General features: G+C 35.8%; 1 protein-coding gene across 2 annotated transcripts in view; it reads right to left on the bottom strand.

The window, feature by feature from the left end:
* Positions 1–1,661: 1,661 nt before the first annotated feature.
* Positions 1,662–23,441, bottom strand: part of SLK (STE20 like kinase) — a gene marked incomplete at both ends in the record, with an annotated part of 53,136 nt that continues 31,356 nt past the window's right edge. Inside the window, 10 exons of one of the 2 annotated variants that reach the window (XM_080694094.1) lie at positions 1,662–1,808; positions 4,668–4,781; positions 5,864–5,989; positions 6,526–6,714; positions 7,189–7,313; positions 8,649–8,778; positions 16,146–16,238; positions 18,657–18,836; positions 21,399–21,522; positions 21,732–21,862. In XM_080694094.1, coding sequence (XP_080550220.1) covers positions 1,662–1,808; positions 4,668–4,781; positions 5,864–5,989; positions 6,526–6,714; positions 7,189–7,313; positions 8,649–8,778; positions 16,146–16,238; positions 18,657–18,836; positions 21,399–21,522; positions 21,732–21,862 — 1,359 coding nt within the window. The remainder of the gene's footprint in view (positions 1,809–4,667; positions 4,782–5,863; positions 5,990–6,525; positions 6,715–7,188; positions 7,314–8,648; positions 8,779–16,145; positions 16,239–18,656; positions 18,837–21,398; positions 21,523–21,731; positions 21,863–23,441) is intronic. The other variant, XM_080694095.1, reaches the window with a different exon arrangement.

The raw sequence follows: 23,441 nt of genomic DNA, 5'->3' as shown, positions 1-23,441 counted from the left end.
ACATTTGGGTGATAAGTATGAATTTACAACCATACATAATATACGTATATATATATATATATAATATATATTTATATTTATATATAAAAGCAAACTTGGCCAGAAGTTAAGGCTACCTATAAAGTTATCCAAAAGTAAATTATGCTTGTCAGAACAATTATAAAACTAAAATTCACGTGCATTTTTAAATCATCTAAACCACTGACAAAATAAAAGTTCAGCATCCAAAGTTTTCAAATTAACTACAAGAAAGTGCTATGGACATTTACATTTTAATATGAAATCAGTGTTCCCACATTACATTTAAATGTTTCACCAGCCTCAAAAGCAGTTTAACTGAAAACTGAAACATTTACAATTTGGTACCTAGCACTCTTAAAAAAGAGAACAGGTTGCAAATGGCAGGCAGCAAGCATCGTTCACAAAATGCCGTCTCACACCCCAGAGCACAGCTTATAATACTGTTTGACCTGACACATGGTTGACTCCTAGGCCTCATTTTATTAATAATTATATATACCAGCAACCACAAGAAAAAGGTTTCAGGCTTTTTCCACTTAAATCAAAGAAATAATTTAAACATGGAACTAAATAAAACCAAAATATAAGTAACCTCATTTCAAAACAGGAAATCATTTCTGATGTATGCCTAAATATTTAAATCCTTCTTTAAAAAAGTATTCTGAACAAATAATTCTTTTAAGATTTCAGAAAATATAACTCAGAGCCTATAGACCTCTAAGAATTTTAAATGATCAGAATTTGCTAAGATGGAGATAAGTCATTTAACCAGCTCATGTATTACTTTAGGAAATAAGCGAGGACAGCTAAGTCTGTATTACTTTTATGAGTTTTACATTTCAATTTGCACATTTAAGATACCTTTTTTCCCATCTTTCCAAACTTTGTGCAATACATATTTCAGGATGAAAATTTATATTAAATGACTGTAGGAACAATATTTTTTAAACAATGGTGTTTAATCCTAAGGGTGTTTTGTCTCTGTTGATGAAAAAGAAAATCCTATTTTTAAATGTGACTAAAATTTAGTGTTTTAGGCACTATCTTAATAAAATTAGCACCTCAATTATTAGCTCCTACCTGAATAGGCAAATGTTTGATGAATTACTGAAATAACTGTTTTCTTTTAAACGCATTTGTTCCTATTTGATGATAATTATTTACTAAATTAATAGCATATTTTGAGTAACTCATATCTTTTTCATGAGAGCTGACTTACCAAAAGAAAACATTACAACTCTACAGCAGAGTTCCAACTATAGAATTTAGGCATCATTGAGAAGTTCGATCAGATAAAAACATATTTATTAATACTTAGTGACGTAACAGTTTTTTTAAATAACTTTAAACATCAGTTCTCTAGCAGTTTTCAGTAACAGTGTCTAAGAATATCTGAGGTTAATATACAAAATCACCTTAGGGAATTACTTCAAGATGCTACTTTGCCAACATGGCCTAGCATCTGTCTTAGTTTATTTTCCCTTCATCTTTTCTTTAAAAATAAACAATAACAAAAACCACCTATAAGGTGAGGCAGGTGATTGTCCTCGTGAGCTATTTGATACAGACTGTGGCAGAAGATGAAGAGAATAGAATGACAGAGTTAAAAACCCAAACCCAACACAGAATGCTTCCCGTTGTTATGATCCAGTGGAATGTAGGCTAGGAATAGGGTAGAATTTGGAAATCCGGCTCTGTGTTGATGGATTAAGGCATTCTGACTCCCCGGTCATTTTAAAAAACACTTCCTGTTCTTGTAGTTTCCTGGCAAACTCTTCTTCCAGTGTCTTAAAAAGAAAGAAGCAAAGCTATTATTATGTGCTGGCATTATTTTGTATATAGAATTTACTGTGACAACCAAGGTAAAGTGACTTGTCCCGAACACTCTCTCTGTACACTATCATAAGGAAGTCATCCAACAGTTAAAAGACGGTAAGCTCTGCACAGCCTCAGGATCAGGACTCAGGTCAGCCGCATGCACAGGTAACTTGGGTCAGTTACTTAACGTCTCTTATTACTGAATCACTTAATTCTTGTGCTATAAAATTGGGGTAATACCACCTAACTTGTTGATATGTGGAGATTAAATGTGGTAATGATATATGTAACACATACTAGGCACTCCAACAGATGACGTCTACTATTATCTGTCTCTTCCACATGGCACTTCCTATTTTGGGGGGTTAGTTATGGATGTACATGTATGTTTCTCTTCCACACTGGACTATAAGCTGTCTAAAGGTAAGATCTAAGTCATACTCATCTTTACATTCCCTGCAATACAGAGTAAAAATAGTGTTTGACAATATCCAAATTAGCTAAAACCTAATCTCAAATATGATGTTTATTAGGAGGTTAGGCCCTTGGGAGAGATAAATCCTAAGGGTAGAGCCCTCCAGACGGGATGAGTGTCCTCCTAAGGGGCTGAGAGTTCTTCCCCCTCCGCTCTGTGAGAACACACTGGGACGTCAGCACTCTGCAATGCAGACGAGGGCCCTCACCGTGCTGGCCCCCTGGCTTAGCAGCCTGAATGAACTACGATAGGTATCAATGCATAAACGATTCAGGGATTAGTGCTATTGCTGAAGTCCAAGCAATGTATAGGAAAAGATGAATACAGTAAGGTTTCTCAAAAGAAATGAAACATTAATTTACGTGTGAAGAAATTATTAGCATTTGATAGGCAGAACTGGGAAAGAATGCCAGACAGGGGAAGCGAAACACTGACACAAAGGCAGGACGCTGTGCAGCTGGCATGTGGAATGGTGATCCTGCCAGAAGCATACACTGGGAACAGTGGCTAGTGGAACAGGAGGCCAGAAAGGCTGACTATGTGGCCCAAGTGTGACACCATGAAGGCTTCCATGTCAAAAGGAGCCATTTATGTACTAATCCCTTACAATGTGTCTAGCAGCTGGTACTTATCAATGCATGAAGAGATGATGCCTCTGCTTTTAATTAAGGAACTTATATTCTCATGGGAGAGGACAAACAACAGGCAAACGCATCTGGTGGTGACAACTTTATAAACAAAAGGAAAGAAGAAGGTATACAGAATATCTGAGGAAGGTGTATAATGACAAAAAAGAGAAAGAACTCACTGGTTAAAAGATACTTGAATAAAGGTCCGAATGAAATGAAATGAGAAGTGCACTACGCATGTCGAGAATGGCGGTGTAAAGCTCAAGCTGGTAATAGTGCCAGCAATGAGCAGCGGCAGCAATGCCAAGAGCCACCGAGGCAGGGCACGAGGTGGGCTACACTCATCCCTTCTCTGAGCTTTCTTAACCCCAATTAGGCAGAAAGTATCATCCTCATCTTACAAATGAGAAAAACTAGATCTAGAAGTATTAAGTGTCAAATTAGTCCGTGTCAGCATTGAATTTAAACCCATACCTGTATGCCCTAAGAGTTCGTGTCCTGTGTAAGCCTACTATTTCAGTTTGGGAACTGTCCTTAAATATATAACAACTGAGGTTACAACACCATCAAGGAAAAGAACAGAACTGAGGATGTAAAGCAGAAAAATGTCTACATCTCAAGAGACAGAGACAAAGAAAAGGTAACAACGAGCATGAAAAATGAGCAGAGCTGTCACAAAGCCAGGTGAGAAGAGATATTTTAAAAATACATTTTTAATGAGAACAGTTAGATACATAGAGGATTTAGCTATTAGCAGCTTATCAGTGACCACTGACAACATTTCAAATGGGGGCTGTGTGATAAAAGTCAGACTTCAAGGGCCTAAAAAGCAAAACCGGAGACAGTTACTTGTCACTGTTTGCCCTTCTAAGCCTTTAGAATTCTAAACCACAGGAATGTGTTACTTAATTTAAAAAATTAACAATAAATACAATTTAAATTTTAAAACTATCCTCTTAATTGACTTTGCAAATCTTTGGCACATAGTAGGGGCTAAACATGTACTTCTCTGACTGATAGAAGAAAGGAATGGCTGAAATGCAGAGCAGGCAGGAGGCCAAGAAAACAAGTTTAAGCTCAAAGGTTAGAAAAGGGATACGAATCATAGAGGAATAAGCAATCAGAGGTGAAATGGCTGGCAATGAGACCATGGAAATCACATCAAACAGGAATGTGGAGGGAGAGAGGAGGAAAGCCATCTGCATTTTAACTCTCACGACATCCAAGGGCCTTGAATCTGGCTCCAGTCAACCTGGATCTGGTCAGGCTCCGCTGCCTTCGCTTTCTTCCCTCCACTCTCCCAGCCCCATGCTCCAGTGACAGGGGACTGACTAGCAGTTCTGTGTACACATCATTTTTACTCATTTTATTTTCTCTACTTAAATTGCCCCATTCCACTCCAATCTGCCTAGGACCTGGAGAGCTCCCACTCACCCTTCAAAACTCCCTTGGCTTACAAGACACCTCCTCGCTGCAGGACTTCTCCAGGCAGATACAAGGACCCTCTGCCTCTGCTCTGCGTCTGCTCCTTCCCTTCTATCCTGCACTACCTCCTTCAGAACGCAATCCCACCAAACTGTGCTTGCCCGAGATTCTGAACCTTTCTGGAGATAGGAACTCCGTCCTCTTATCTCTCTACTGTTCCTGACACTATAGTAGAAAGTCAATAGCTGGGTGACAGACAAGTGCAAATACAACACTTTAAGTAAAGCTTTTAAAGTTACCTTTTTTCTGGGTCTCAATTTCTCTCTCCACTCCTTCAGTTCCTGGCTGTGCTCCTCATCTAACTCCTTGAGTTTCTGAGTCTCATGCTCAACCAACAGGTGGCATTTTTCATTCTGAAAATAAAGTTTGAATTAAAAGCTCCACTAAGCTATTTTTCACACATACAATTACCTTCCAAAATAACAAATTATTCATCAAGCATCACGTTATTACTAAAATTCAAATTATCCTCTGAAACCAAGAGCCAACAATTATGAAATAGTTTCGTTTTTTATAAGTTTAGAAGCTACATCTGCTAACAGATATATAAAAAGAACAAATAGAAAGAATCAGTTTCAGCCTTTGCTTTTCCTTTGTATCAGTTAGTACCAGAATGTGGAATTAGAACCTACTCTACTCCAGTAAATTAGAAGCATATGGACATAGTAGACACATTGTTTATATCACTCTGAAGCATTATAAACACCTTAGGTTATACACTGATGGGCTGCACACTTCAGGTGAAGTCCAAAAACAGCCCTCTAGTCTAAAGTAGCCTTTACATTTCCTAGAAGAAAAATTCTCATATATTTAATTTACTACTTAAAAAAAAAACAGCCGGCGTGGTGGCGCACACTTGTAATCCCAGCATTTGGGAGACTGAGACAGGAGGATCCGGGTTCATGGACAGCCTCAGCTACTTAGTGAGGCCCTTTGCAACTTACTAAGACCCTGTTTCAAAATAAAGAATAAAAAAAAAAGGGCTAGGGGTATAGCTCAGAGGTAGAATGCCCCTGGGTTCCATCCCCATGACCTGATTGGGAAAAAAAAAAAAAATCAACTATATCCCTCTAAATGGAAAAGAAAATTTAAAATCAGTATCTGACAACAAAATGGCCATCATCATTTTGATCTTCTGAAAGCTTCACATATTCTTACAAAATATACTGAAATCCTATTCAGTATTGCTTTTGAAAGACTTTATTTCTTAGGTTATAATTTAGCTCATGTTCACACTGATCATGCTCCATCTAAGATGAACAAGTACCTATGATACTAAATTGATCCTCATTTGGGTCTACACAGGAAACACAACCTTTCGACCCCAGTATTTTCACCAGTGGCATGCGGTTTACTTTGGCTATTATTTTCTCCACCCCAGCCAGCTGAGCTGCCCATCTACCACAGGCTCCAGGCTCATGCCTCCTCATCTAACCTGCAGTTGGTGCAGTTCGCGGACATTGGCTTCGCACTGCAACTGAAGATCCCGCATTTGATTTTCATGTTTTTGATGCTGAGCCATTCTCTCATTTTTCTGTCTCTTTTCTTCTTGTGCAGCAAACTGTAAACATGAAAAACAAGAGATAAATTACAGTTAATAAGCAATTTAATCTATACATATTCTAAAGGTACAATTAAAGGATTTAATAAAACTTAAAACACAGTAAACTAAAGCTACAAGTAAAAATGGGCTATGACTCAAAGTTGGAGTCCACATCAAGATTTGAGTGGAGAAGGGGGGCAGCAATACTTCTGATAAAACCTTGATCCTCCTAACTGCATAATGACCTCCTTTAATTTGCGAGATCCGTAACTACAAGCATCACTGTGAAGATGTTTTGACTTAAAAAGCTGTCCAGGTCATCTCATTCCCAGGCCCAAGAACTGCTGTGGGACATGGGAAAGAGGGCTTTACCTCTGTGGTCACTATCCTGGGAAGACCACGTTGGTATATGCCACAGACCTAGTGCCAGCTCTAAAAGTGAACATCCACAATCCCAAAGTGGCACTGAATGTTTACATGTCAATATTTAGCACTTCTAAGGGTCACTGAAATTGCCGAAATATAAAAGTGAAGAAAATAATTTGCTTACTTACCTGTTTGATTTTTTCACGGTCTTGGTCTGGGGTGGCTGTTGAGTTAATTCTCAGACTTTTCTTAAACATGGCCATTCGAGTCTTAGCTTCACTGCGCTGAATCTTGGGCAGTCTTGCCCTCTCTTGAGTCTGTCTGTTTTTCAATTCCTCAATAAGTCGCTGATTGTAACGCTGCATTTGTTCTGTTTCCTAAGAATGTTTTAAACAGCATCCAGTAGTGTAGATACAATACTCAGTACACACACAGATGTTACGGATGCCGATCCTCGATTCCCATAGAGGCCCCCCCGGTGTATAGTGAGCAGCAAAGTACTAGGCAAAAAATCACTTGTAAGAAAAGTTATTAGTGGTTAAAGTCTTATAATGAAACTCTTTACTAAGTACAAGGAATCTGCCTTTTCACTTGAACCATAACTGGAGCCAAAAGAGCTACCTCAAGAGAGTCAAGCTGAAGATTATGATAGAGATTTTAAGTACTGTAATTACCTCCCTTATAATCCACAGAAAAGAATTTAATTACTCCAAAGTTCACCAAAGACATTCAAGATAAAAGACATAAAGGAAATAAAAAAATTAATTCTCTAAGAAATGTAAGTTTTAAAGTAAATAGCTTTGTAAACTTTAAAATGAACCGAGGAGCGAAGGCGTTTCCTCCCCACTAACCTTCTCGTGACGCTTGAGGAGCTGGTGCCGCTGCATGAAGTACTGATCTTTTAGTTGTTGTTTGAGCAGCTGGTGTTTTTCTTGTAAGTGTCGCTCTTCAAGCTCCCAAATTGCAGCTTCTCGAGCTAGAATAAAGTAATTTTCAAACTGTCACTTTGTTCTTTTTACTAATATACTCTGCTCTTCATTTTAATATTTACATAAAAGTATCCTATATATACTAACTTGTACATATAAACTGACATTCTGGGTTATAACTAAATAAAGTGTTACCAATAAGAAGATAGTATCTGCTACCACTTTCTTTTTTTGTGTGTGTGGTACTGGGGTTCCTGGAAGCCCTTCTACTTCTGAGCTACAATCCCAGATCTATTTTTATATTTTTTTTATTTGGAAACAGGGTCTCTTAAGCCAGTGCGGCTGGCTTCGAACCCACACGATCCTCCTGTCTCTGCCTCCCAACCGCGGGGATTACAAGTGTGCACCACCACGCCCGGCTCTGTTACCACTTTCTATTCTGGTGTTTTCTCATTTTGTTTTATGTGTGGTACTGAGGACTGAACCCAGGGCCATTATATCTCCTATATCCCCCTCCCTTTTTTAAGCAAGGTTTCACTAAGTTGCTGAGATTGGCCTCAAACTTGTGATCCTCCCATCTCAGCCTCCCAAGTACTGGGAGCATAGGTGTGCACCACACTTGCCTGCATTCTGTTTTAATGTCCTATAAACTGAGAATGTCCTACCTGGAAAATCAAATCCATTTAGTCAATACAAAAAATCTAAACTAATTTGTTAGGGGAGATAAGTATTAAAATCCTAATCTATCATGTAAACATTAAATGTACTAAAAATTATAAGGTATAATGAGTACACAGAATTATTCAGATATACTTCTAGCATCATCTGGACAGGAACACATTTTAAGTATTTTTATGGTGCTGAGAATGAAACTCAGGGCCTCTCACAGGCTAAGTATGTGCGTTACCACTAAGCTAACCTACTGCTTTTTTTTTTTTTTTTTTTTTTTTTTTGGTATGGGAGAGGGAGGAGGCAATCTTTTTTCTTTCTTTTTTTCTTTTTTGAGGTACTAAGGATTGAACTCAGGGGTGCTTTCTATCAGCTATATCCCCAGCCCTTTTCAAAATTTTATTTTGAAACAAGGTCTCACTAAGTTTCCTGGCTGACCTCTAACTTACAATCCTTCTGCGCCAGTCTCTTGAGTAGCTGAGATTACAGGTGTGCACCCCCACACCAGCTCAGCCCACTATTCACTTCTACTTTCATAAAGGAATTCTGCATCTTATAGTACATCTTCATTTTTTTAAAGTTTGTTTTTAATTGATCACACTTTCTTTATCTTCGCCTCTACCACCCTAGCACAGGAAAGACTTCAAACACACACAAGGTGTGCCTAGTGATGTTTCTGAGATGCGCCTTTGGCCGTGCAGCGGCGCACACACCTCTCATGAGCTGCTGCTTGTTGTTCAGGCACTCTCTCTCGATGTTGGCCAACTCCGCCTTCTGCTGTTGGATGATCTTTTTCAGAGAACCATCTAGTTCTTGTTGTTGCTTTTGAACAAATTCCTGCTCCTATTAGACATAGATAACCACTAGTTAATACGCATCTATTGAACTAAAACACATTATCTATACAGTTACACATATTGTTGACTAACAAGATTTACTTTTTTCTTTGTTTATTTGTTTTTGTGGTAATGGGGACTAAGAGCACGCTAAGCAAGCACTTTACCACTGAGCTACTTCCCCGCAGTTAACATGATTTCTAACCAAGTGTACAAAGTTAGCCAAATGTTAAAATCACCAAAATTATATAGTATATACATAAATGTATGTCATTCAACTCTAGAAAACATTTGAATATATAATGTTCTAAATTCACTAAGAATGACACACAAAGTTTATATCACATTTATATTTAAAATGCACTATTACACTAGTAGCTCTGGGAAAATAATAAACTTACTATTCAATCAACTATGATGTGACTAGAACAAGAATACACAAGAAATGAGTTTTAGGAAGAAAGGTAAAAAAAGAGTTATAAGTAGAGCAGCTATCAGAATTTATATCCTTTTTCTAAGAAATTCATGGCTATATTAATAGGGGGAAATAGTTTCTGTATTTACAGCTTGTGCCTAAAAAGAACAACAATAGTTTGAGGACTTAATGAGAAATAATGTAAACTAGGACTCAGAAAGGGATTTACATATTATAAATCTATAAACCAAAGTCCCATAATGACAGAATTCAACCAACATATTTTGGACTTAACTAACTAAACTCATTTAACATTTACTGAGTACATACAATATGACAAACATCCATTTTTTAAAAACAGAAAAAAGTAAATTTGGACCTCTGTCCCTTTTCTGGCAGTGACAGAAAGCTGCGATGATTAGCTCAAGAAATATGCAGATAGAGCCAGGTAGAGTGGCACAAACTTGTAGCCCCAGCACTCAGGAGGCTGAGACAGGAGAATCGCAGGTTCACAGCCAGCCTCAGCTACTTGGTGTGATCCTCTGCAACTTAGTGAGACCGTTTCAAAATGAAGAATAGCCGGGCATGGTGGCGCATCTTGTAATCCCACTATTTGGAAGGCTGGACACGAGAACTGCACAGGTTCAAAGTCAGCCTTGGCTACTTAGTGAGGCTCTCAGCAACTTAGTGAGACCCTGTTTCCAAATAAAATATAAAGTAGGTCTGGGGGTGTATCCTGGAGGTAGAAAGCCCCTGGGTTCCATCCCCAGTACCACAAAAAAAAAAAAAGGAATAAAAAATAGGGCTGGGGGTGTAGCTCAGAGGTAGAATGCAAAGTTCAATCCCAGTAAAACACACACACACACACACACACACACACACACACACACACACACACGAAATAAGCAGATCAATTTAATTATGCTACTTCATCTGTCATCATTTGACTTTAGCAGGAATAGATACACAGTAGTAGAAAAAAACAACTGACTTGCCTCTATAATATATAACTATCCACTGGACTACTATTACCTATATAACTATCACAACCAAAAAATCTCAAGGAATACTTACATTCAACTATCTAGAATATGCCTTTTGAATTTTATTAATAGATGCAAAATCTCCATGGCTGTTTCTAAGTAATTAAAATAAAGAACATTGTTCAAGTTCCTTTTTTTCTATAGTACATATTTGTAATAAAAATTTTCTTTAACTTTAATTGTAAAATTTCTGTATGAAGCTTCATTAATAAAATCTAACTTGTAGATAAATTAAAGGATTCTTTTGTTCAACTGTGTGTGTGGGGGGGGGGGTGGAACTATGGGTTGAACCCAGGGGCATTCTACCTTCAAGCTATATCCCCAATCCTATTTTTTATTCTTTATTTTGAAATAGGTTCTCATTAAGTTGCGGAGGCTAGCCACAAACCTGAAATCCTCCTGCCTCAGCCTCTCAAGTACTGGCATTATAAGTGTGTACTGCCACCTCTCCCGGCTTGTTCAACATTTTAAACACTGGTTTGCATAAGTTTTTTTTAAAAAAAAATATCTGTAAGATGTGTCTAACTTAACTAACATAAATATTCTATTTAGACTGGAAGAAATCAAATGCAAAAGTATAGAATGGAGTCAATAAGTAGGTAAAAAAATTTTTAAAGGTAAATATAAATCATACTATAAAAGTGAATTCAATTTCTCATCCATGCAGTTTTTGGTTATATTACTGTAATATTTTTATGTTTAGATTATACAAGGTAAGAGTTAAATTTAAAGAAACATTAAGCACTTGGTAATGCTGGGCACTATACTAATTATAGTTACTAAAATTAATAACCGACAGTTTTTACTTCAAGGAATTTCCACTCCTTTGGTCCCAAGTACCACTAGTTTGAGTCTGTCATTCCCTCCCCTTAGAATCACACTTTTAAAAGTTCAAAAGCAGCCGGGTGTGGTGGCGCACGTTTGTAATCCCCGCGATCGGGACGTGAAGACAGGAGGATCCGCAGGTTCGAAGTCAGTCGCACTGGCTTAAGAGACCCTGTTTCCAAATAAAAACATAAAATAGGTGTGGGAGTGTAGCCCGGAGGTAGGAGGGCTTCCAGGAACCCCGTACAACCAAAAAAAAAAAAAAAAAAAAGAGTTCAAAAGCAGACTACAAAAAAACTCAAAGCTGGAGATAAAGGTTCCATAAATAATGCCCCACAATGAATGACTACAGAAAGTAAAGAGGGCTAAGATAGTTACATGGAAGTCGGTAGAACTAGTGTTGTGCTGCTCCAGAAGATAAAATACGGATCAACAGGTAAAAATCAAGACAGGCAATTATAAACCCAATGTATGAAAGGGGTTGACAACAATCAGAGTTAGCAAAAACTCTGGGTACCTCATAGCTGAATAATTAAGCAGGATCTCAATACTTGCATCGTTGGGTAAACTACACAAGTAAGTTTTTACATTAAAGCAATAATTATCTGAAAAGGCCCCTCCCACACAAGTTAATATATTTCATTATCTCAGAAAAGGAAATTTTGAGCCGGGTGTAGTGGCGCATGCTTGTAATCCCCGCTCTAGGGAGGCAGAGACAGAATCGTGCAGGTTCGAAGCCACTCTGTTTCCAAATAAAAATATAAAATAGGTCTGGGAGGGTAGCCCGGAGAAGAGTTCCATCCCCAGTACCACCAGAAAAAAAAGAAAAAGAAATTTGATACTACTTGGCTTTTATTACATGTTTTAACATAAGAAATCAAGTACAATATGTTCTCAATGAAATGTGTAATTAGAAATAATGCTTAGAAATCCCTAAAGAAATCTTATATTCCATAAAGATTATAGAAATTATATTCACTTTAAAAAAAAAGAAATAGGTTTAATTACTAGAATTAACAAATAAAAGACTACTAAAGAACTCAAATTCTTAAGGCCCAAGGCCATTTTAAGCATGGGTAAAACGAGTTTTGTAAAATTGTAAAATGAATGCTCTTTAAAAGTATTTTAAATTCTGATACAAAATTTTATTGTATTAATTAACTATAAGCATTTAAACTATGACTTTGCATTCTAGAAAATGACAAAACGGTTATGATATACTGAGCTATTTGTACAGAAAGTGATCATTGTAATTCAAAAGATTTATTCAAGAATGGTAATGATCAGAAAAGTGATCATAATTCATAATTTCTCCCTCTTGATGAACAAAAAATCAATGTTTTGCTGACTCTCAGAAAACTATAAAAAGAGTCGAACATCTGCCAATAATTTTAAAAAAGAGTCTAATTTGGGGAGAGGAAGAAAGCAGGGATTGAAATCAAGCTGTATTCTATCTACACCAGTTGTATATATCAAACATCACAAACAAAAATTAAAATATTAAATGAGCTAGTCTTCCCTATGGAAACTGTGAGAAAGAATACAGCCTGGAATTCCAGACTTAATCTGAAACTACAGTAACAAGAATAGTAACTCATTGTTCATTACTGACAATTTGAATAAATAAAAACTAGAGTTAAATAAAAATAATATTACTACTTTACCATGGCTTTTCTGACCATATCCATGATTAAAACATCTATATAAACATTAGCATTCAAAAGGTCACATCACACAAAAATAACAATCTAATCACAGCATTCAATTTCTCACATGTGCAAAGCTTATAAAATACTATGGGGGGAGAAATAAAATTTGTGGTGAGGTAAATAGGAAAAAAAAAAAAGAACACTATATTAAAAGTGTTCCAGCCCTACCATGAATCTCTTATGTGACTTTGGGCAGAGTACTTAGTCTTCTGTGCCATGATTTCTTCATCTGTGAAATGGACACATTCCATCCCTCTATAAGGATGGTGGCAATGAGAATCAGATGTGAGAGCAATTTGAAGAATACTGTACTATAAAGTTGATTTCAGTTTATTACTATTGTCATTACTGACATTATCATCTATCAGTCTTCTAGATTTTAGCAAATGAAGTCAATAATAAAAAGGCACATGTGAGTGAAGAAAGAGCAGGTAAAACAGAAAGCATCTTCCCACAGGCACGTGGGACTTACGTCCTGCATTTGGGCGTTGAAGACTGCACAAGATGACAACTGAAAAGACTGAATCATGACCTGAGCAACACCCTGTGAATCAGAATACAATGCACCTCCCAGGTAAGAATGTATCTGGATAACTTTTGCAAAGGAAAGAGTAATTATACGATGTTAAATTTCTTAAAACCTAGGTCAAGTCAACTAACAGAGGCTCTCGGCCTCTTTCTCATCTGCAGAATGAAGCTTTTGAATTAAATCAGTGGTTTCCAAACTCTAGTTTGTGGCTATAATCCTAGTACTGGGAGGAAGCTGAGATCAGAGGGCCACAGATTTGAGGCCAGCTTCAGCAACTTAGCGAGACCCTGTTTCAAGGTTCCATCTCCAGTACCCCAAATAAATAAATAAATACATGAAAATAAATAAAAATAAAATAGGGCTAGGGTGTACCTCAAAGGTAAAATGCCCCTGGGTTCAATCCCCAGTACCACACACACAAAAAAATTTACTATTACTTTCATCTTTAGTTGGAAAATGTAGACCGGCCCACCCAAATTATATGAAAAATCACTAAGACTTGTTAAAGCATAGGAGCACCTAATTGCTTTTATACTGGATTCTCAATTTCAACTCAGAAGTTGGATATATTACCTTTTGTAATTAAAAAGTCTACATTCTTCATAAGAAAAAACTACAGTATTATTATGATTAATAATAATCTGGTTTGAAATCCCAATGTACCAAAGTAAATGTGTCATCAAAGGACTTCTCCTTCACTTTATTCACAAGAAATGCTAATAAGAACTGGACCACGAGGATGGGAGTTCAGAGGAGGGGCAGAGCAGATAACTTAAATAAGAAACGTTATGGCGTGGTGGCTCAGTAATGAAATGAGCAGCTGAACTTGTCTGAATAAGAATCCTGGCTTCCCATTAACCAGGTGTGTGACCTTGGGGGGTCACTCAACCTTCCTGTTCTTAGTTCCTTCACCTCTAAAATGGGGGTAATGTTTGTGGTGAGACTGATTCAATCTTTTAAAGTATTCATTTAGACACATAATAAATGAGGGGTTTTTGTTTTTATTTTTTCAGTACTGAGGATGAAAACAAGAGGCATTCTACCTCAGAGCTATACCCCCAACTCTATTTTTCATTCTTTATTTTGAAAGAGGGTCTCTCTGAGTTGCAAAGGGCCTTACCAAGTAGCTGAGGCTGTCCATGAACCTGTGATCCTTCTGTCTCAGCCTCCCAAATGCTGGATTATAAGCGTGCACCACCACACCCGGTTGCTAATAAATGAGTTTTTTGCTACCATCACCTTAAACAAGTAATCCCCACATGAAGCCAATATAAAAATATCTCACTGGCTCATGACAAACAACAACAAAAAATGAATTTTATTCAAGTGAGATAGCTTTATTAAAATTTTTAATTTCTAAAATTATATTTTCCTTATTTTTTTGTAGCATTAAAAATATTCTCTTCTCCAAAATGACAGGAACAAGTAAATAGCAGTTTCCCTTACTTGGCAAAAATGAATTTTTAATGGCAATGTATGTCATGGTCCCTACTAGTTTTTCTGTTTCTATGTTCCTTTTCATGGGCTAAAGGCCCTTTAATTGGGAACTAGTTTTCAAAATCACATGCAACCACAATAAATAGATAATTCAAAACAAAGCAGCAATATCTCGTATGTTTCTTCTTCCTCTTATTGACATATGTAACTAATAATTGAGTTCATTTCTCTATTTTTGCATCCAGACTAAATGCAAACTAATTAAGAGAATTACATTTCTTAGTGGTAGATACTTTGCAAAGTCGTGAGATAATTCTAGAAAATTCTGTTAAAATTAATCTAGTTTTATAAAAAATTTCACCCATCTTATGATAAAGCTTTATAATCTAAAATCGAGATTATTTAACTTCACATAGGTAAAAGTAGTCCATTCAGTTTACCTAGATTTTTGATCGAAAAGAAAAACAATATTTAAAAATCTTATTTAAAGGCTGCTTATGTTGTTGAGCTTAGAAGTAACACATACTCTGTCTACCACTTAACATTACCATTTAACATTTTCTTCTAACCTTGAACTTTATAGAAATAATGAATTTCTAAGTTGGTATTCTTTTCCTAAGCACAATGCTTATATACTTACCCTCTTATTTTTCTATCCTAAAAAGTCTTTTATGAAACTTTAGCTGGGCGTGGTGGTGCATGCTTATAATCTCAGCATTTGGAAGGCTGAGGCAGGAGGCTCGTGGTTCGCGGACAGCCTCAGCTACTTAGTGAGGCCCTTTGCAACTCAGTGAGACCCTGCTTCAAAAATAAAAAGAATAAAAAATAGGGCTGGGGATGTAGCTCAAAGGTAGAATGTCCCTGGGTTCCATCCCTGATACCACACATACAAAAAAAAAATTAGTGTTACTACTTAAAAATATAAGCTTCCATCATGATTAAAATCAGGCAACAGGGAATTTTACATTAACATATTTATTTAACCTGGAATCAACTTTCTAAGCATTCCACATTCATATGAGTAACTTTTGCTTGTTTGTTTTTGTTTTTTTTTGCAGTACTGGGGATGGAACCCAGGGGCCTTCTACCTCAAAGCTACACCCCTAGCCCTAGTTTTTAGTCTTTGAAACAGGGTCTAAGTTGCAAAGGGCCCGCTAAGTAGCTGAGGCTGCCCACAAACCATGATCCTCTGGTCTCCACCTCTCGAATGCTGGGATTACAAGTGTGTGCCCCCATGCCTGGCCATATTAGTAAATTTAAATGTCACCAATGGTGTAAACTTAAGAGCTTCAAAAGGAAGATCCTGCTCTGGATGGGGAGAAGTTTGACATCGTATGTATATAATTACAGTTAGAATCTACCCTTTCAACTGTGGTTTGCTTTCTGAGTTTAGTAGCGTTAAGCTGCTGCTGTTACCTGAGCATGCTGGCTTTGTGCAAGCTCCTCTTTCCTGCGTTTCATGAGCTCTTTTCTCAGCTCTTTGGGTGCTTTCTCCACTTCATTTATAACCTACAGTGTACAGCATGCAGGAGGTGGGGAGATAATACTTTCTCCACAGCAAGCACTTATGTGAGCAGACAAGCATCTAACCAAATAGTCGAGTGGTCAGAAAGTTCCTTTCCACATGCATTAGTAAAAGTGTTAGTTTAGTGGAAAAGAATAAAGGACAGAGCATGCTTAATCTCAGTGCAGAAAGGAGCATTACACCACATAAAGGTTAGTTGTGTAATTATCCCTATATATCATTTTCTCTCTTAAAGACCCAAAGAAAATCAATGAAGGATTATTTACAGTATTAAGTATAAAGGAAATAAACTCAAATGACCTTCTTGAAAGATTATAAAATTACAAACACATCTATTAACATTGTTTGAAACAGTGGGCATAAGAAAAGCTAAAGCCATTTATAAAAGTGCAAACTTCTTTAAATGGCTTGATAATACTCAAGAAATAACTCAATGAAATCCACTTAATTAGACTGAGGGGAGGGAAGAAAAGCAAGTCTTAGAATACACAAAGGAGAAATAAATCCATACTAGTTTTTATATAAAACACACCATTTTATACATGGTAGGATAAAAAGCAAAAAAATCTGATGACTTTCTGTAGGATTAGAATAACATTCTCCTTTGGTGACAATTTTTAACCATGCTCATCAACTTAAAATCAGTAACATAAGCACTCTTAAAATAAGCTTAATAAACTGTGGTCTATTATACCAGATTAAAGTACATTATAAAGTATATTTTAGAGTTCCTTTTTTAATCATTTTGAAACTCTAGATGTGAATCTCATCTACCAAGAGACCTGTAATCTAACTATGAAAAACAATCATGTGTTTATAAGTAGAAGCACCAAAAGAAACCAGATTCCAAATCACCACATGCCATTGATGGTAATAGAAAGACTGCTTTTGATTTAATAGAGTATATTTAAAATTTCCCATCAATAATCCCTCATAAAACCAAATCACCAATAAAAGGAAGCGCATCCCCAAATGCAAGAAGTTTAGCAATAAGGAAGAATACATAATATGGTTATTTAAAATATGCATATCATAATCTTAAACATGTCGGCTTAAGTTCTACTACCTCAAAACAGTAACAAAAACAGTAACAATAACTAGAATCTTATATATTTAGAATTAAGTCATATTTTACATGTACGATTTTTAATCTGATACAAATAACCTCTCCAAAAAAACTACCATGGCTTTAAAAAAAATAAAAATATCTCCATCAAGGTATATAGAGCAATTCTATGTGTAACATAATAAGTAATAACAAAACTAATTCTTAGAACTGATAGTACATCAAATAAAATTACATACCACTCATCTTTACAGAAAGAAATTCTAGTATACATTGTATTTATTAATATTCAACTCTATCCTATTTAAAGCACATTCTTAATATTCATCAGTCTGATGTTCAAATTTCTTCATAATTTATAATGTGACTATATGTCTTTTATATGTAAAGAAATAATATGATTATATATTGACTGACTTTAGCAAAAGTCAATCTGAATGTCTGAGATGTGTAACAAAAGTGCAAAAGCATTTACTCTCTTGGCTGAGATCATTTTTGTTCCTACCTAAATGGTATTGATCATAATTATTTCCCAGGAGTCTTTTAGATCATGAAAGGTAAATTTTCCATCCAAAGATGTAGAGTTAATCATAAAATTATTTCTGAAAATTGTTTAGATATAAAATTCTCAAAATTTTAGTTGGGAGACAAAAAGATACAATAATATGTAGAAATCTTCCTTGTGAATCAATGCAATTTTTTATGATAAATAATACTGCAAATAATTTTTATAACACTATGAAATCACTTCAGGAAAGATGGAAAAACTCATTGCAGTTAAATGACTTTACAGGTATTTTTTACCAAAAATTCTTCAAAATATCTCACAATTTGATGACATTATTGGTGTTATTTTGAATTTCAAGTTACCGGATTGTTTGGCACAATGTCCAAGAAAATCTAAAGCTAATCAAGCTAAAGTAAGAATTAAAAGATGATAGGCAAATAATAAGAAATAAAATTATTACTGCTACTAGAAACCACCAACAAATTAAATTAATTAAAAACTTGTATTTCTGTACAAGGCCTTAAATGTTGTACTAAAAAAAAATGGACGCTGGAATATGGATTAGACTTCATTTGAAGACTTGGTTTAGCTTTAGCTAGACATTTAGTGGTAATTATTGAACCTGACCAAGCCACTAAAATGTTTTTTACTCCAGTATTCTTGGCAGTAAAATGGGAATATCATCTGACCTTAGTACTACCGCTCTCACTGTTGGGAAAAGTAAAATAATGAATATTATTTAACTATCACATATTATTCATAATCCCTTAGTCTTAAATTTACTTGTTAAAAATAGCCTCAGTAATTTAAAATAGTAGTTACACATACCTCCTTCTTTCGGTTCTTTAGCATATTCTGAAATTTGGACAGCTCCTTCTCTTGTTCTCCTTTAATGCGCTTGGCTTCATCTCGCAAACGATTTGTGTGTTCCTGTTCTAGTCGTTCTATAGTCTGTTTCTGCTGCTTCTCTAGATTCTCAATTTCCTGGTCATATTGCCGCTTTTTACTCTGAAAAATTATGTAGCTTAAGTTTATTTAATTTTTCTATCACTCACACTAACTTATTATACTGAAGATTTTTACTAATAGCACATAACTAGTATTTAAATTTTGTGATGTGATACAATCTTTGCAATAATTAACAGATCAGATACACTACACTAAAATAAAAATTTTCAAAAAGGTGAGTAGCAATTTCTTAAAACACGTAAATGTTCACTTTCATTATACACGTAGTAGAATGTTGAAAAAATTTAGACAATCCAGCTGGGCATGGTAATGCACACCTGTAATATGAATACTTGAGAAGTTGATATGGAAGGATCACAGGTTTGAAGTCTGCCTCAGAAACTTAGCAACACCTTGTTTCAAAATAAAAAATAAAAAAGGCTGGAGGTACAGCTCAGAGATAAAATGTCCCTGGTCTCAATCCCTAGTATCAAAAAAAAAAAAAAGTAAAATCTTAGACAATCCAGAGGATTGCCCAATTGCTATGAATCAGTAAAATCAGAATGTCAGCATTTATTCAATAATTTTTTTTTTTGGTGGTGCTGGGGTTCCTGGAAGCCCTTCTACCTCCGGGCTACACTCCCAGACCTATTTTATATTTTTGAAACAGGGTCTCTTACGCCAGCACGGCTGGCTTCGAACCTGCGCCATCCTCCTGTCTCTGCCTCCCAAGCGCGGTAATTACAAGCGTGCGCCACCACGCCCGGCTCAATAAAAATTTTTAATAAAGGGCTCATTTGAAGTTATTTTAATAATGTAGCACTGCTTGCCTTTTTTTTTTAAACTTGTTTTTAGATTTACTCTTCCTATGATTTTTTTTTCCTTTTGGTATTGGGAATTGCACCCAGAGGCATTCATTCTACCTTCAAGCTACTCCCCCAACCTTTTTCTCTGAAATGGGGTCTTCCTAGGTTGCAGAGGTTGGCCTTGAACCTGGGACTACAGGTGTGCTCCACCATGCCCAGATCCTTATTATGATTCTTAAAATCCTAATTCTGTTGAAACAACTCTTCTGGAATTAGCTGGGTGTGGTGATACAAGCCAGTAATCCCAATAACTAAGGAGGCTAATACAGTAGAATCACAAGTTCAAGGCCAGCCTCAGCAACCTATTAAGACCCATCTCAAAATAAAAAATAAGCTAGGTGCAGTGGCCCATGCCTGTAATCCCAGTACTTGGCAAGGGGAGGTTGAGACAGGAAGTTCAAGGTTGGCCTCAGCAATTTAATGAGACCCTGTTTCAAATTAAGAAATAAAAAGGTGTGAGCTAGCGAGACTGGTGGCATAAACTTGTAATCCCTAATACTTGGGAGGCTGAGACAGGAGAACCACAGGTTCAAAACTAGTCTTAGCAATTTAGTGACTGTTTCAAAATAAAAAATAATATAGAGCTGGAGGTATAACTTGAAGGAATTGGGCTTATAAGCAGCTTCGTGGCAGAGCACCCCTGTGTTCAATTCCCAGTATCACGAAACAAAAAATAAAATATAAATATAAAAAATGGGAGGCTATAGCTCAGTGGTATCAATCCCAAGGATCCTCTCAAAAATATTCTTTTAGAATTACAAGTCTACTCTTTCAACATAAGCCTACTCTTTATATAATACTTGAGTAATAATACAAAAACTACTACTTATAAAATGATAATAATGCAATTTTGGATATGGGTATAGTTAAATATTTATAAAAGACTTTTTTAAAAATTTGAAAAGCAAAACATTTTGGAAAACAATAGGAAAGAAGAGTTTTCATAAAACTGAAAAATGGGATAGAAAGACTTTAGTAAGAATGAGAACAAAATTTCAATATTTTCTTAGGAATTTACAGTTATGATCAAGTACAAGTAATTGACAATACCACATTTCACACAAAACAATCTTTACCACTTAAAATTATAACATGGAAAAAGGAATATATTTAAAATTTGAATATTATGTCCTATGATCTTTTTTGTAATTTCTAATTCTGTATCCTACATTAAGCTAAATGTTCAGCATAAGATATTAAGATTCTGTATCATATTACTAACTTATTTTCTAACTTTAGAAACAAGTAAAAACTAAAGGACTCGGCAATTAACTTTCACCAGTCAGCACTATATTATCTAACAGCAATGACCAGAGACATAGAGGCTTAACTGTAGGAGCCAGGGGAAAAAAGTGTATTTTGAAAAAGCTCTCAAGTTAAATAAAAGCCAAATTTGAAGAAACTACTCTAGACTGGCTTAAAATCTTGAATTCTAAACTGAAAGATCATATTGGAATACTAAAAAATAATCCAGCAATAGGCACATCTAAAAATTTTGTAAACTATCTACTGGTTTCATGACTAAGTTTTCCTGACAGATTTTAACTGGAAAAAAAAGACCTCATCACACCACAAATCAGTGCTACAAAGATTGGGAGGAAATACCCTTTCAAGAAAAAAGGATTAAAAAGGCATCCAGAACACAAAATACCAGGAAAAAAAACCATATTCAGAAAATATATCCTAAAACCTACTAGTGGGTTTTGTTTTTCTAAAAGTACTAATTTCAAAATAGTACAAAAATCTAAAACTTTACCATCATTTCTTGTTCAAAGCGCCGGAAAATTTGCTCTCGCTGCTGCTGCAGTTTGCCATTGAGCTGCTGTTGGGCTCTTTGCTCCTCTTTCTGAAGAAATCTTAATTCTCGAAGTTCTTGTCGCCTGTTGGAATGTAATGGCAATGACAGAGGGAAAGAACAAAAGTTACAGCTTTGAAATGACAGTTAAAAAAACTTAAATTATAACAGAAAAGTAATTTTAAAAAATCCAAAATCAGCCAAGAATACACCACTGTTTCTCTATTTTTCAGACTTTGCAGAAACAGAAAAGAAGATACAAACCAGTTTTAAGTATGTTGTTTCTCTACTCACCTAAGAAACCTCAATTCCTCTGTTTTGGAATCACTATCTGTAACTATCTTTGACGTCGTTACACTCACTTCTACACCATCGACAATAAATTTGCGTGTTTTCTTCAATGTTTTCTTTTGTCTTCTTGTTTCCTAAGTGTGATTGTATTTTAGTTAGGCTTTATATAAAGCACATTGGAAGGAGAAAACATTTCTTCTTTAAAATAAAAACATATAAAATAGGAATATAAAGCATCTGTAGAACCAGTTATAACTCCTTAAGCTTCATATGACTTACACATAACATTGCGAATGAAAGGAAGTTTTTAAAAATGAAACTAGGCATCTTGATGATGTGTAAATATAACTTTTATGACCCTACAAGAAGTAGTGAATATTTCACACAAATAGATAATTAACATGTCAGCTATTTTTTCTTCATCTTTTTACTTTTGTGGTTTCCCAGATACTTCTGCATTTTACTAACAATACATTGAAAAACTAATTTTTAGGGTGCATCCCTTTAAAAAATTGAAATCCATTAGGTCCAAGGGCAACTGGGAATCTACTTTTTTAAAGATTCCCAGGTAAGTTTTAAACACTGCCATGATGGGGAATCAAAATCTATATAACCAATAAAAAAATACTGACAGCACTTTTCAGTCTTGAGCTGGACATGTGATTTTAGTCACCAGAAAACAGTGTCTCCCTCTACTGTACCCCAAAGTACCAGATCTGCCTACTAGCTACCATCTAAAAGCTCCTTATTAAGAACAAACCTCAATAGGTAGCCAATAGTATTTAAATGCAAAAAGAAATAACAGAAATATGACGCTCCTATGAATATAGTCTGGTAAACAGATTAAGTGTGGAGAGCAGATAACTACTTGTTTTCAGTATGGGGGAAAGGGTTAGAAAGTAGAGGGAGCAAAAGTGGACGGTGAAAATACTCAACAGGCATTAGAATTTTAGTTTGCTGCTGACACCGTGTCACCCTCCTGCAAACTCTTACTGCGTCACCCTCTAGGCCTCAGGATCCTCGTGCTTCTCTCCCTAACCCTAGACTACAGCAGCCTCCCCAGACGTCCTCTAAAATCTAACACGGGCACGCTCTAACAACCAAAGCTACCTCCCTTCACCTCCAAATTTCACATTTCTTTAGCTCCTACAAAAGTATCCACTATTAATATCTCTTTCTCACTTAAGTATTTGCATTTTAAAGAGGTCAGTGAATAAATTTCAGATTGGTGAAGTTTCAGTTGGAAAGACAAAGTAAATTAGAAAAAAAGAAAATTCTGGCACTACAAATAACACGTTGGGGAAACAGGCAGGCTGACCTGGCATGCCCCATCCTCTCTAAAGCCAGTTTTCAGTTGCTTCTGCTTTCCACCTTCTATTAGTTATCAACCCAGAATCTCTAAGAAGTATTTTCCAAAGAGTAGTTCATGAAAGAAAAATCCCACAAGATCTTTTGTTACAATTACTGACTCTCAGGAATTGCCCTAAACTTGTACATAACTCTCTCTGGTAACTCATGCACACGAGGATTTGAGGACTATGCTCTAAAACCTCCAACTTTTCTCAAAACAAACAAAATTAAAATTAAGCATTTTAAAGAATTTTTTTATTTATTTATATTTGTGTGGTACTGGGGATGGAACCCAGGGGCCTTCTACTCCCAGGCTACGTTCCCGGACCTATTTTATATTTTATTTGGAAACAGGGTCTCACT

Source organism: Muscardinus avellanarius (genome assembly GCF_963383645.1).
Source record: "Muscardinus avellanarius genome assembly, chromosome: 4".
In the NCBI taxonomy this organism is placed as follows: Eukaryota; Metazoa; Chordata; class Mammalia; order Rodentia; family Gliridae; genus Muscardinus; species Muscardinus avellanarius.
Note: the sequence above shows the minus strand (reverse complement) of the source record. Positions and strands in the feature narration are given on the sequence as shown.